The sequence below is a fragment of the Drosophila hydei genome, unplaced genomic scaffold (assembly GCF_003285905.1).
Source record: "Drosophila hydei strain 15085-1641.00,03,60 unplaced genomic scaffold, DhydRS2 tig00000237-arrow-arrow-pilon, whole genome shotgun sequence".
NCBI lineage: Eukaryota > Metazoa > Arthropoda > Insecta > Diptera > Drosophilidae > Drosophila > Drosophila hydei.
Genome location: NW_022045691.1, coordinates 1,291,360 through 1,307,287, shown reverse-complemented (window position 1 = coordinate 1,307,287; position 15,928 = coordinate 1,291,360). Strand labels below are relative to the sequence as shown.

At 41.7% G+C, this 15,928-nt stretch overlaps 1 protein-coding gene across 2 annotated transcripts; it reads left to right on the top strand.

Moving 5' to 3' along the window:
- The first annotated feature begins 303 nt into the window (after positions 1 to 303).
- On the top strand, positions 304 to 15,280 carry LOC111605115 (serine-rich adhesin for platelets). Of its 2 annotated transcripts, none has more exons than XM_023323467.2 (6): positions 304 to 482; positions 2,153 to 2,459; positions 4,262 to 7,263; positions 9,387 to 9,560; positions 11,326 to 11,629; positions 12,457 to 13,038. In XM_023323467.2, the coding sequence occupies exons 2-6, from the start codon at positions 2,171 to 2,173 to the stop codon at positions 13,005 to 13,007; spliced, it is 4,320 nt and encodes a 1,439-aa protein (XP_023179235.2). In that variant the 5' UTR covers positions 304 to 482; positions 2,153 to 2,170; the 3' UTR covers positions 13,008 to 13,038. The 2 variants fall into 2 exon arrangements, with proteins under 2 accessions (XP_023179235.2, XP_023179237.2); XM_023323469.2 differs by lacking the exon at positions 12,457 to 13,038 and adding an exon at positions 14,818 to 15,280 and having other exon boundaries at positions 308 to 482.
- Positions 15,281 to 15,928: the final 648 nt, after the last annotated feature.

Sequence of the window (15,928 nt, the reverse complement as noted above, 5' to 3'; positions counted from 1 at the left end):
AAATGTACCCGAGTATTGAGGAATGTGGTTGAAAGTATAAAATTGAGCTGCTGTCAACTTGTGTTTTATCGATTTTCAACAACTTCACGATAAGAAAATGTTATTTTTGTTATTTGTACAATGAAAAGCTAGTAAGAGAATACATATACATATACATACGTTTATTTATATGACTTGCATGGTTTAACAAACTTAAAATATGTTAAGCAAACTCCAAAGTAATATCGAAACGTATACAAAGCCGACTATCGATATATACGTCGATAGTTTTGTGTGTAAGCCAACACTGTTCAGTGGTTGGGAGCATTTTAGCGCAGTGAACGGTGACTTAATTGCATTTATACCGAGTGCAGTGCAAAGAAAGTGCGCGTATATAATATTTATTTAAGAAGCTGCTTATCAATTACATCCATGCATACAATTATCAGACATATGTGCACAAATACAAGTTAAGGCCCCACCACACTGAATTGGACGCAAAAGTAAGCAACTACCCATCAAATTGTTTATGTTTATACTCGCATCTATGTGCGTACGTGCGTGCGTGTGTATGCGTGTGTAAATAAACAGAGCCCGGCTCTTAGCGGGCATCACAAACTAATTTGAACACCAGACCATTGGCCAACCCAAAAAGGGGGGCTACACATTAATTTGCAGCCTACCTTTATTTTTTTTGTTGTGCGGCTTTTTTCCTGTTAGACGCTTTCTATTCAACCCGCCGCCAGTCTGCAAAAGTTGTTTCACACATACATACATATCTATTGATGTATGTATGCAGGCATTTAACTCGATGTGTGTGTGTGTGTGTGTGTAGCTCAAAAGTTCTTGCAGCTTGTAAAAATCGATAATATGCACAGCCCGCAGCGTCGCCGCTGCCGCTTGTTTATTTTATGCTTCGTCTGCGATTTGCAGCCCCTGCTCCACTCCTGCGCTCTGCACCCTTGCACGCACACACATACGCACGACAGTTATACACAGATACACATGTTCACACATACACTAACATACACATACACATGCAAAAGTAAGAGGCAAATATGAAAAACTATGATTTAAGCTGAGCTCAATTTGACACTTGCCGCACTCTCTTTCTCTCTGTCTCGCTCTCACTCGCTCACCCATTATCATTTCCCCTCGCTCTTACGCTCTTACAAAAGGAGCGATCGCGCGAATAGTAGAAAATCAAAGCCAAAAAATGAAGCGAAACGAAATGAAAAGTAATTCACTTGCATTTTTATATATTCATATATTTAGCATATTCATCATTTGTGATCTGCTTCTTCACCCTTTATTTTTTTAATTATTCTTGATTTATTTTTTACACAATAAACAAATATTGAGGTTTCTTTCGTTTTTTTTACTTTGCTTTTATTGAAAAAGAAAACAAATACAGTTAATCCAATTAACGCAAAATGCAAAGAGCGAAGCATACCAGGTCAAGTCGACTTATACATGCGCTACCCAAGAACAAAATAAAATTGTGAGAAAAAATTAAAGAATTTTTTAAATGACACCATATTGAAAAAATGAAAATCACCTATTCAATTAATTAAATAAAACAGGATGCTTTGAAATTGTCATATATAGATAATAATAGTGAATAATAAAGTGGCAGAAAAATTGAGTTTTGATTAAAAATTAGCTTGAATATAAAAATTAAAATTAAAAATATAAGTATCATTATTTTTTGTTATAAAAATATATATTTTTTATAGAAAAGCTTTATATATAACAATATTATTTTACATTTGTTTTTTTCATACAAATTGTATAAATATTTTGCATTAATTTATAAGTTTAGATAATTCGAACTACGCTAGATTTTGTAGCTGCCTCCAGAGCCCTAGCTGAGTCGTGTTGGTCACAGTTTAGTTTAGGGTATCAGCTGGGTCAATTGAGTTAATACTTCGCTTAGGCCCGCACTTTGGTAGCGGAATGTGGGATGCATTGCAGTTGGCGTTGTCGGAGCCGCGCTTCAGTTTGTCGAGCTGAGCGCTTGGGTCGAGACGTCTCTGTGAGCGGTCAATGGGCAGCGGGCAACGAGCAACGGGATATTTTATATTATTGTTTTTATTTTTGATTTAACTATTTGAATCACTGCGCGAGTCCGTTGGCTGATGCGATGCACTAACACACAGAATGCCAATTGCAGCGTTAAATTTAGCCAAAAATGTCTTCGCTGGAGCCACCGAAGCGACCTACATTGCATTTAGCTGCCGACGTCGGAGTCGCAGCCGGAGCTGGCAGCGGAACTGGAGCTGGAGCTGGAACTGGAGCTGAGGCCATGTCACCGGCAACGACTCCTTCGGGCTTCCTGCCGGATATGCCGCAATGGAAAAAGGATTTGATACAGCGCCGCAAAACAAATGTGGCACGAACAAACGCCGCCGCCACCAACTCCCCCACCTCAGCGGCCCCAACAGCTGATGGCAGTTGTGCGGCTTTCACTGAACCCGCAGGTGAGTTCAAGCACGTCAGGCGCTTAACCTGACTTTTAGCGTAAGCTATATATAGATATATATAAATTTATATAGCCTACCAAATAGATTTCAAAATCTTTTCTCTCCGACAAAGTTAAAATCGACTTTATTCGGATATATCTTGATCTGTATAGCAACTGAAGTAATGCTCCTCTTCAAAAGGACTAATATATATATATGTCGCGGGCCAAAAACAGTTACAAAATTATTGGTAAACCTCAATAGGGCGTAAGTCCAGTGAGTTAATTGTCAAATTCTGAAGCTCTAGCTCCAAAACTTGTGAAAATATATAGTTATTTTCTTAAAAACCATATGTTATATGATTATTGGATAATCAGTAACTCAATTATACGGTTTGACTAACAGACTAATAGGGTTTCTCTGATACCAGATATTATATATGCCGATTGGAAAAATGCTAACACTTCATCGGACGTCTCACAGTGCAGAAAACCAATATACTCTTCGTAGTTCGTGAACGAGTATAATCATGTCTAGAAATTCAAATATGAAAATAAACTAAAAGTCTGGTTTACATTATATACATATATAATGACTAAATATATATATATGACTTTCTGTAATTGAAGACGTTTCGTTCGGGAACAAATGTAGAAAAAGAAAAACAAATTCGAGGTATCGATATCGATTCATGAAATCGCAAATGTGCTGAATGTGGCAATAGCCCCAGCTGCAATGGCATAAATGTGTATGTATGTCTGCATGTATATATAGAGACATACCCATATCCATATCAATATCTCTATATATAGGAGATGTAAGATTGCAATTGGCTTTGCAGCTGGGGTATATAATTAGCCACGTAAATAAGTTGAGCTGATAAAGAAATGAAAGTATAATTATTGAAAGCTGTTCGCTTGGCTCGATGTTATTTCACCTGTGAATATCAACAGTCCAGAACGCACACATACACAACTGTTTTAACTATTGTGAGTAATCGGTTATCGATATCAATTGCAGCTATGCCTGTTTTAATATCCGCAATTCCTCGGAAAATGTGCGACGAATTGACTGAAAATGTGTTTCTTTTTTCTGGGAATTGAGTGAAAGAAGTATCGATATATCGATCGATAAGTATGTATATACTATATTTAGGATCAGCATTAATAACTGATCCTGATGGTAAGCAAACAGCTCAAATCATATACCATACTTTCGATATATTTAAAATAAATCGATATTTATCTATGTCGAAGGAAATCGTGTATCGATATTTTACCACCTGTAGCTCATTACAAGATAAATGCTAGTCAGGTCAGAAAAACGCTCACATCAATCAGCTCGATACAGGGTATAAGGTAGCCAGGCATACTCCAGAGCAGTCTAACGTTTACTTACCAGCGCAATGCAGGGTAACAGTTAGTCGAGCACATTCGATTGATGCACATTGGGTATAAGGTCGGGCACACTGCTAGTAACTGCTAGTCGACCACCCTACACTAAAGTGCTCTAGCTTAAACATCTGCAGTGACTTGCAGGGTATCAGCTAGTCTGGCACACGCTACTACAAGCATCCAGTTTGTGTCCTGTAGCTCAGTACAGGGTAATGGCTAGTCGTGCCCACTCGCCTTGACTGCCCAAACGTGTATTGCTGTGTACCTGTTCTTATCGAATGTTATCAATTGATAATTGAACTAAAAGTCAACGCAACCGATCGTCCGTTAGTCACAAATAAAAGAAATGTCTACTATTTTTTCATTTTTAGTTTTTTGAATTTGTCATCAATTTGATTTTTCGTTTTATGGCCAATTTTATTGCAGATTCAGGTGCAACTGAAACCAGCGCAGCCGCAACAACAACATCTAGTCAACAGCAGCATGTGAAACGAAATGTAAGCCAAACATACCAACAACAACAGCAGCAGCAGCAACAAGCAGCAGCATTTAAGACTTCACCAACAACAGAGGAAAAGTCTGAGAAATGTTTTATTGGAAGTGGAGGTCATCAGACGCTTCCAGCAGATGAAGCAGCAGCAGCAGCAGCCCAAAGTACACAAGGCAAAGACTTAGCCACGGCCTTTTCAGCCGAAACGGCAGCATCAGCAGCGACAGCAGCAGCAACACCAATACCAAAGCAGCGATCAAGTTTATTCAACACAAGAAGTCAATCAACTGGCAAGGAGCAAGAAGAGATTCTAAATTTGGATGCCAGAGAGCGTGAGAGAGAGCGCGAGCGAGCGTGCGGAGAGCGTGACGTTGAGGTGAATAACGCTGGCATGGCGTACACGAGCGGGCGCTCTGGTGAAGTTGAAACTGGCACAGCGACAACTGGAGCATTAACAGCAATAGGCAGCAGCAATAACGGCAGCGGTGGCAGCGGCAGCGGCAGCGGCAGCGCAAATGTGAAACAAACGACAGCAACAACGGCGACTTCGTCGTCGTCAGCAAATCAGTTGCAAACGAAATGCAAACCAGGCCAGAGCGTTGCTGAAGCAGCGCTACTTAATTTTAGCAATAGTACGCCAATAATAATTGATAAAAATTGTAAAACGAAAATATCCGATAAATTGCAGAGCAACAAGTTCATTAAAAATCAACAGCAGCAGCAACAGCAACAATATCAACAATTGGAACGCCAAACGGCCGCGTCGCCCACAAAAGTAGCGGTAAAAACGACAATGGTCGCCATGCAAGAAATGAAAAAGACAACCACACAAAATGGCCAACAGCGCCATCATCATCATCATCATCAACATCATCAACAGCAGCCGCAGCAGCTACAACAGCTGCATTTAAAGAGCGCCGATGCCGACTTGGACGTTGGCGGCAGTGCGCTGCCAACGCTTTTGGATAGCGTCGATCACAATGAGGAATTCAGTTATGGTCCCGGCATTGTCTCCAAGCTGCGCTGCCGCTATTTAAATCTAGCCCTGCGCTGCGAGTCACGCCAACAGAGCCAAAAGCAGCGACTGCAGCGCTCCACCAGCCTCAATACGCTGCTCGATCGCAACGACGACGACGTCGATGAGGAGCAACAGCAGCAGCAGCAGCAAGTAAGCAGCGACACAGTCGCTGTTACCGCTGCAGTCAACGTCAACGTAACACGCAGCACTGCAGCGCCGCCTATACTAAGCGCCAAGCCAGCGAGCAGCAGCGGCTACATCAAAAGCGTCAATGTCTTGCATCAACAACAGCAGCTACGCCAACAGCAGCAGCAACAACAGGTGGCACAGGAGCAACAGTCAACACAGCCGACGCCGCTTAACGGCAATGGGCTGCGCTCGCGTCATTTTAAGCGCGGCAACGAGGTTATGAAACGCGCTCGCTCTGTCGAAGCGCTGCTCTGCGAGAAGTCGCCTTGGAATACGCAACGCGCCAGTTATCAGGCAGCGGCTGCGGTTAACAGCAGCGTAGTCACTGCGGCTACGGCTACGTCTGCTACTGTCACTGGAACAGGCACAGCTACAGCTACACCTACAGCTACCGTCACTGCCCCCGCCACGCCCACCTGCGTCAGCATCGAAGATAAGATTCATAATGCACGCGAGCGACTGCACAGCGGCACCGACGCAACACCGCCAAAGCGTCTGACTTCCATCATCGATGACACAGAACGTCCTCCACCGGACTTGGTCAAACAGACCCTGAAGATGTTCGAGGCGAGCGCCAACCGGCGACCACGCGCTACTCAGCGCAGCAATGGTGTCGGCGGCGTTGCCAGCAAAGTAGCCAGCTACAAGTCGATCATCAAGGAACAGAAGCCGCCGAGCAGCAGTGCTCTCGGCGGCATCAAACGGGACAGCGCCGCAACACCGTCAACAGGAGCTGGATTTGCTGCCTCGACACCCAAGCAGCGAGTCGCAAGCGCCGTCGTTCCAGACATTATACCCAGGCAGCTGGAAGCCAGCTGCGCTGCCTACGATTCGCCTGTGACAAACATAAGCAAAATGCTGGAACGCATTCACTTGGAAAGCTCAGCGACAGCGCAGTCAGAGGCCGTCGTAGGGGCGGGCGCGGGTGGCAGCAATCAGCGCTTAGTCAGCGATCAGCAGCGCACGCAGGCAGCAACCGACGAGCCCGACGACGATGACAGTAGAGACGAAGAGAACGACGAAGGCAACGAAAATGACGTCGACGACGGCGACGTAGCAGAAACAGCTGAGGCTGAAGTTGACGGCGACGATGTTTGCAATGGCGATAAGTTAACAGCAGCGGCGCCGACGGCAGCGCAGCCGCTGGATGAAGCAGGAGGCGTTGGCGGCAGCGCCCAGCGTTCATTTGCTGCCGCCTTGCAAGAGAACGCGCACGCTTCCAGCACTAGTTCCAGTAGTCGAAAGCTTCCACAACGCAGAAGCGATAACAGTGAATCTGCTGCAGCTACAACAACAACAACAACAACGAAGCAAATTGGTGTCATCAGGCCGTTGCTGAATAATTCAAGCTCTAGTTCCGGATGCGGTACGCCGCTGACCAGTCGCGAGATTGAAAAGAATCGCATTAATGAAATGAAAAAATCAACAGCATTGGCTGCAGATTTAGCTGCCGCCGTCGGCACCGCCGCAGCTACTAGTCTGGATACCGTGATAAACACCAAGGATGGCAGCGAAACGGACGCAGCGGGCAGCGGCATTTCGCCCATTTGGCCGCTACGCAAGCGCCGTCAGCCAACAGGTGGCGCCAATGGCAGTAGCGGCGTAGGCAGCAGCTCCCATGCGGACAACAACACCTCCATGGTGTTCAATTTTTCCAAGAGCAGCAAGGAGGTGCCCGATTATATTGAAAGCGATGTTGTGATCTACAGGCGTAAACGAGAATTGCCAAAGGTGAGTAACCAACACACAATCCCACCACGCCCCGTTGCGGTGGCCTAGACAGCTGTTTGCTATTGCTTATCAGCAATCGAAGCAATCCCCCTTCCTCCCCCATATACACACACACTGGTGCTGCCCAGCTATGCTTGGAATGCGGCGCCGTTGCGCATTATTCATGCTTATTTTCTGTATGAGTTATATTTCTTCTTAATCTTTGCAAGTCCCCTTGCACATACACACAGACTTACATTCGCACGAACACAGACTTGGCTTAACAAGGCCCCCAATACACAGACAGTTTTTGTTTGTGGCTTGTGCTTTTCGCTTGCCATATAAACAAATGCGAAACAAAGCGCCCACCAACAGAGAGTGAGAGACAGAAAGAGAGAGAGTGAGCAAGAGCGACCGCGGCCGCGAAAGAGAGAAAGAGTACGACAGCGAGCGAGAGAGCATGGAAGATCATGCGCATTTTGGAAAGTTCAACAATAGCAACAAAATGTAAAGAATGTCAAAACACTGTTTCGCGCTTCCATTGAAAGCTAAACTGTAAAATGTCACATCAAGCGAATCCTGTTGTCTAACAAGCAGTTTAAATTCAAACTAGAGATGGGAGCGTGTTAATTTGTACACGAAATGTGTATACATTTTATAAGTTGATTTTAAAAAAAATTTAGCTATTTTATATTTGTTATGCTTTGATTTCGTTTAACGACATACATATCTTTGGAAAAAAATTCTCATCACAAGAAAGCACGACAAGCTCCCAACTCTAGCTTCAATGTTGAAAATTGTATAGGAAGCATCTGAAATTCAATTCCTTATATGTGCATACATATGTATGTAGTTACATACATATGTACATATATATGCATGTGCGAGTGTACTACGCGTGACGCGAAAACGCGGCTTTCCGAGTGACCTTCTGAATGTTCAAGAGTGATGCGCACCCCAAGTGAAGGCGCAACGCTGTTGTCTGAGCTTTTCAAGCTTCACCTCTGAGTGGCGCGCGTCATGGAAATTGCTCAGAAGTGCCCAACACAGTGTTCAATAAATTGCGAATTATGCAAATGGGTTGATCAATTTCCAAGCATGCGCACACATTCATACATATTGCCAAATGGGTGTGAGCTCCAGACGCTTTATTTTATTTAACATTAAAAAAGTGTTGGATGCGCTGCTGCGATTGGCAAATTCTTCCTCTTATTGCCTGCGATTGCATTGTAAAAACCCGTTCTGGCACATACACACATACACCTATGTATGCATATGTACAAAATACATACATTCATATGTATGCATACACATATTACGATATTTCTTCATTTGTTCTTTGCTTCCTGCTGCTACGTTCATTTATACATGCATATACATGTACATGTATGTATATACAAATATACATATGTATGTATGTACATAGGCTAAAGCAGACAAAGATATATTATAACTTATGAAGGAGAGCATTGAACGAGCGGAGCGCATGTTGAAGCTCTTTGGTGTTGTGGTGAGTTGGTGTTGCAAGAGGTCGTGTCAGGGGGGAGCTCTGCGGGGCGCATTGGCTTGCACAGCTGTTTCTGATGGCAGCTGTGTTGAATAAAAGTACTCTGCTCAACACAAAGCCGCCTGCTCTCACTGCCTATTGCGCTCCCTCTCTGCCTTTCGTGAGCAAAACAAGCGCCCGCTCTTTCGCTCTTGCTACTGACAATAGTAAACCCGTTTTTATGCCGCTCTGAACTCAATTTTGTCAATTCTTTTTTGACGTTCAATTCTGGTCGCTTTTGCTTTATGCCTCCTGTTGTTCTTGTTATGTTTGTTGCTGTCGTAGTTCTTGTTGGACTCTTTATGTATTTATGTATGTACGTAAATATATACTTGCGTATATATACATATATATTTATACATACATGTATTTTTTTTTTGTTATCTCTGCCTGAACTTTATTATCTCTTGTTTGGTATATGTATGGTCCGTCCATTAGGTTCTGCGTCTGACATGGCGAGAAATGGGACAGCTGTGATTCAGAGCAACCGATATCGGCCTCGAAATAACTCAACCTCCTTTCTTCCTCTTTTTTCCAATCTACAAACTGAGCTTTAAAGAGATTTTATTTTAACTTTTCGTTAATTTTCACTTTCCAGCCAAATGAACCGGGCTTCGTGTTATTGGGCGACCTTTCGGTGGAGACATCGACAGACACGGACTACGATGATTATTCCATGTGTCCGCCTTCGCCCTGCGATGTGGAGTTCGAGAATGCGAATATTGTGATCGACGGCAAGTCCAGCATACGACAGAAACCCAAAGATTCATCGGTGAGTATAACCAGACGTCATGGGAACCCGTCCCCTCACACCCACCATCACCATGCATACATACATATATGCGGAAATGCATTTCATTCCAGTCATTCCCCCATACATACAGCCAATCATTGCCTCTTCATGACTAATACATACATATATATGCACAAACATACATACGTAAATAATAGTACCTACAATTACAGCTAGTCCGTAAGGCATGACTAATTCCACACTCACCAAAAAACTTGAGTATTTTCTGATTGCATGGGTTCTTTTTTTGTTTTTTGTGTTTTTGTTTGGCAAGGATAAGATAAGATTAGTTTTGTTGTACAGTGTGTGGGCTACCAATTAATTGTAACGAAGTCTATACTCTATTTTTGTTTTTTTTTTTTTTTTTTTTTATGATTGAAGATTCTGTCGCATTGTAATGAAAACAGAGTCTTATCGTATATCAAATCAATTTGTTTTTATATAGGGTATTATGGTAAAAATTAATGGAAAGCACTATAAATCAGTTAAAACTTTAGAAAAAAAATAGATACAATTATAAAGAAATCGAAAAGAATTTTTATATTTGATAATTTTGCAAATAGAACATCGCCTAACTGTTGGCTGTGCACTTAAGCCGGCTTTCACTGTACTAAATTTATCAATTTGTGATAATCTACGTCTTCTCTTTTTTATATTTAAATCGCTTCAGCATATTGGCCTTAATTTCACTTTCGTTTAGCTTTTAATCGCTGACAAAAAAAACTGATGCAAAACAATTAACAGCAATTATTTCTTAAAGCGTACGGGGTCAGTGTTTTATTTATTTTATTTAAAATTTTTTATTTTGTTTTGTAAAGATTTCCTTTTGTGTTATTTTTATATTTTTGTTGTTTTCCTATTGTCAGAATTGTTGTTGTTTTCCTCGCTTCTTGTATTAAGGGCAGAAAAAAGCGTAAGAAAACTTACTTGAGCCACTTTCATTTCCCTTTTGTTGTTGTTTGTTTATCGTTTTCATGCTTTGCTCTCCGACACGCTCATCTCCAGCGTCAGCAGCAGCGATAGAGGCGAGTGGAAGAAGCCGTGCTAGAAATGTAAGCTGTAGATTATACATTGTTAACATGCCATTAACGCAGTTAACATGCTGTTAATCTATTATGTTAGCTGCAGAGTCTAACAGCTGAGAAGATATTTGACTAGATGAGCGAAGAGTGAAAACCAGGATGGAAGAGAGAATATTTTTGATAAAAAAAAACTTATCTGTATATTTTTGATTAGCAGCGAAATCTTATGGGCGTTAATTCCCAGAAAAGAATCTGAAATTATCAAAAGTTTTATATAAAGTCTTTCAAAAGTCTTTGCTAGGGTATTTCAGCTGACGACTACTTGCAGCTTAAACTATTCAAACTAGTTTGATTGTTGTTGATTTTATTTATGTTTCTTTTTTTCATTTCCTTGTTGCGTTATCATATACTTATTTATTTATTTGTGCCGTCGCTATTAATCAAAATGCATTAAAAGTGGATTTTGTTGGGGTTCTCTCTGTATAGAGGGGGGCCGGTTGGGGGACAAGGGAAGAAATTTAAGTAGGCTGGGGTTTGGGTGCGTTTCATCAATGGGACAGATATCAGCATACATACATACATAAATACATGCATGCATACATCCATACATCCATACATCCATACATCCATACATCCATACATACATACATCAATACCTACATACATGCACACATGCATAACTTACCGTTATTATATAACTGACAGTTTCTTTGCTTTTACAGTTCCGCGTACAGTTTAACGATACGTTAACTTCAACGTTTGAATATCCCTCCGAGGCGTCGCAAACCGTTGATGATCCGCCGTATGCCGATCCCTACGGTAATGCGACCAAGCATCATCAGCTGTTCTATGAGGAGCATCTACGCTTGCAGCATCAGCAGCAACAACAGCAGCAGCAACAGCAGCAACAACAACATCATCATGTAACAGTTGATGAGATAATAGAGCTTCCGACAGCATCGACTACATCCTCGACGTCACATAAAACGTCGGCGACCAGCGCAATGCTGGGGAATTTACCATTAGGTGAGTGTGGCAACCCTGTCATATATATATTATATTCAAACATACACATGCACATGGATAGATATATTTATACATGAGTGTGTGTATGTGCATGTCTACCAAGAGCCGCAACTCTCTCTGTCTATCTATCTCTATCACTCTTTGTCTCTGTCTCTCTCACTCTATCTTTGCCTTTGTTCTGTGTCTATATATATAAATATATATATATATATAACTGTCTTTGTCGTAGTACTGTGCTCTTGAGTTTTAACACGTTTTATTGGCGCCATCTATGCGGGGGGCTAAAATTGATAGGCATCAATATAAACATTAACACACTCTCTCACACGCACTCAGCATCCTGTTATAGCATACTCACCACACCTACACGTACACACACACGTACGCACGCATACGATCCAATTGCATATGCATGCTTGCTGACTACAACGACAACAGCAACAACAACAACATATCTCTGCACTTTACAGAAAAGGCCACTGTTACAGTTAACATAGCGATTGCCGCTAACTGCAATTCAACTAGCATGTCTAGGGACTGCTGTCTAGGTCATGCCAGGGCTGCACGTTGCTGCTGGCAATTGGCGTTGCCACCTGGCCGGCAGCTGCTCAAAAAATTACGAAAACTAATTCAGCTCTTCAGGTGGGTGTTGCGCACTTACGTTGAGCTACTCAAGCAGCCAGACACCTCACCCCACACCCAACTATCTAGCTATCTCTAGTTATCGCCCCGCGCAGCCCCTAGCCCAACTATGACCCTTGACCCGTGCACCACATACACAGCATCAGCTGTTAGGCTTTCTATTTAAGGATCACGCATATTTGCAGATTACCCAAGTATAGGGAGGGGTATTATCTTGCAACAGCCTCAACCACAGGCACAGCCACAGCCACAGCTAATGGACCATCAACAACAGCAGCCGCCGCCGCAGAAACAGCAGCAGCAGCAACAACAACAACCACAACAACGTCGTAGACCTTCGGTTCTATTGAAGCCGCAATATGCCTGCTTTCTGCAAAATGAAGCAGTGCCTCCTGCAACACAGCTGGCGAAGCGCAAAGCTGCCTCCTTCTCGCATGCCGCCAAGCCGCAATTGCAACTGCAACTGCAACAGCAACAGCTGCAGAGTAAATATACCAAACATACTTTAACAACAACGATAACAACGACGACGTCAACAACAACTGCCTGCGGCTATGGAAGTTGCTTGAGTCGCCGTCGCGCCAGCCTGCCTTTAGCCACCCACAACCTGTCGGCGTCATCCACGTCGTCAATTTCGTCGTCGTCGTCGTCGTCGTCGTCGTCGCTAGCGCTACCCAACGCATCCAACGCCCTGCTGCAGGCCCGCATTCCAGGCAACACGCTCTACTATGTCTAAACACTCTGCTCTACGTTCCATCCTGTCTCTTGCGAAACGTAGGCAAACTCAAGCTTTTTATTTGTATTCGTTGTAAGCCCGGCTCCTTCACACTCGCTGCTCGCTATGGTTGTGGCCCAGACCCAATTCCAATGCGGTTTTGGACATATAATATATACTCACTTATCCCGCCTTACTCCTGAGGTCACCAATTGGTTAAATCATGACGAATTGTCACTCGCTATGCTTGTGGCCCAGATCCAATCCCATTTCCTTTAAATGTCTGTATATATTTGGTGAATCGATAGATACGATACGCGGCAAGTGCAGCTCGTTATCTCTTCACTCGCTAATCGTTGCTCGTTACTTGTTACAACTTTTACTCGCTACTTCCCAGTTGTAAACTTACTCAAACGTCCATCTTGGTTTAAATGTATTTCACAAAGTCACAATTTGTGTCGTTGGTTGTAACTCGCTGCTCGTTACTCGCTACGCGTTCTGGTTGTGGCTCAGACCCTTGTACACTTAGTAGCCCTTACCCAAATTCCTTAAATGCCAGTGGTTGCTGATTGGCTAAAATATAAATGTATGTGCCAAGGGTAGTCCTAAGTTGCTCACTAAACATTCGTTACACGCTACTCGTTACGCGCTATTCGTTACTCGGCTAGCCTCATGTGTACTTACTCGTCACTCGCAAAGGTAGAGGCCCTGATTCTTAATCCTCTCGCTTAAGTCCTTTAATGTATACACACACTAAGCATAGTCCGTTGTCTCACTTCTCGCTACTCATTACCCGATACTCGTTACTCGTTACTCCTTATAGTTAACTTGCCTTCCCTAAGCACTTCCTCTGCCTGTTAGGCCTTGCCACTACTCTGCTACTCCGTATTCCCTATTACTCGTTACGACTCCCAACCTTTATCTGCCTGGTGCGTTGTTGGTACTGCTAATTATAATGCTATACCTTCCAATTAACTAAATGTTTTCATTTCACTGTTTCATCAATATCTACAACACTTCAACGATGTGGCAACACTGAAATAAAATAGCATATGCATTAAGTTGGCTGTAGCACAAATAACTTACTTAAGTCACATCTATGTATAATACTAACAGCTGTTTGGCACCTTTCGTATAGCTCTATAATATATAACTATATCTATATATAACTAATGTTTTATTTAAACAATTTTTTGTTTTTCTCTTCCCTCGCTCACTCACTCACTTACACACTCTCTATTTCTCTCTCCCTCTCTTGTGTTTTACTAATTTCTTTTGCAGATATTATTTAAAACTAATAACAGAATACTTAAAAATAATATCTATTATAATAATACAAACAATAATCATAATATACATACAAGTCGAAATTATAAAGAAAACTTAAAATGAAATGAATAACAAAAGAGGCGGCAAAACCAGGTGCAAAGCAACGTCTCTCCCTCTCGCACTCTCACGCTCTCGCTCGCACGCTGGAGCGCTGCCTGTCGTTTGTTCCGTTGACAACACTGGCAGCACTAACAATCACAACAACAACTATAGCAACAACAACTACCTTTTAACGGTGTTGGCTAACTCAGAACTGAAGCCTAACAAAACCAAAAACAAAAAACTAAACCTATCGCCAATTCATATTAATCTCCTAAGGTAACTAACCTCAATTGAAAACACACTCACATACTCACGCACACACACACATTCACTTTGAAATTTGTTTCATTTTAATTTGCACATTATGCAACACTGATTCACACATTCGCCTACTAAATCGATTAATCGTTTTGACTTCTTATGTTTATTCAATTTGGATTAATCGATTTCTCAATTTCAGGCTCTACAGCTTTGGGCTTTTACACCCCCCTCAAGGCGTCGCCCATGGATAGTTTGTTTCAGTTGGGCGTAACGCGCTCTCCTAGCGCAGTTGCCACAAACGGTGGCAGCAATAATAGCTTCAATGGCAATGGCAACGGTAGCATTTTGGGCATTAGCGAGGGCCTGCTGAAGGATGCTGACGACCAGAGTGGAGTCAAGGATGCCAAGGATGCGGCTGGAGCAGATGATGTCGATGACTTTCTAACAGCGGGCGGCATTGTTTATAGCGAAGGCGCTCAGAAAACTGATTTATTGTACTGAAACCCAGAAGCGAACTGAAGCGTGTTCCACACTCCGTTTCGTTCCACATCCTGAAGAAATATGAGAAACAAGAAAATACGTATATATATACATAGATATTATTTATAAGTCGTAGGCCTAAATCACGTTTGCAAAAGAGCAAAAACAATTCTTTTTTTTTTTTTTGATATATATATACATATATATTGTCAGATATATACATGCATATTATATATATGTATACATAATGCTATAATACTATATATATATATTATTGTATTGTATTTTTGGCACTGAGCAACCGTTATTTTTTTTTGGCAAGTCTATTTGTATTTTGTATTTGATTAATATATTTTTTTTCTAGTACGTCTCTATGCATATATATATAATATAACGATATGTTTACTTTTGATTGTGTACTTTAAAAAAGAAACAAAAACTGATTTAAAAAAAAAAAAATGTAAACACCGAGGTTGAGCCACAGGTAATTAACAACCACATCAAGCCCCATTGTGGAGTATTAATAAACCATAAGCATTAAGTAAAACAAAAAAAAAGAAATAAAAATTTAAAAACAATATGGTTTTTCATCAACTTTCGCCCCCTAAAAGAAAAAAAAAACAATCTGCTTCACTCAAAGACAAGAAAATTTGTAAGCATTTGCCTCGTAATTATTACAAAACCACCTTAGCGTCTATTTAATTTTTTACAATTGTATTCCATTCAAAACAAAACAAAAACAATCATTAAAAAGGAATGAAAAAAAAAAAAACAAAATATAAACACGTAAATATACATGTATGTCAAATAAACGAAAAAAATAATGCAAA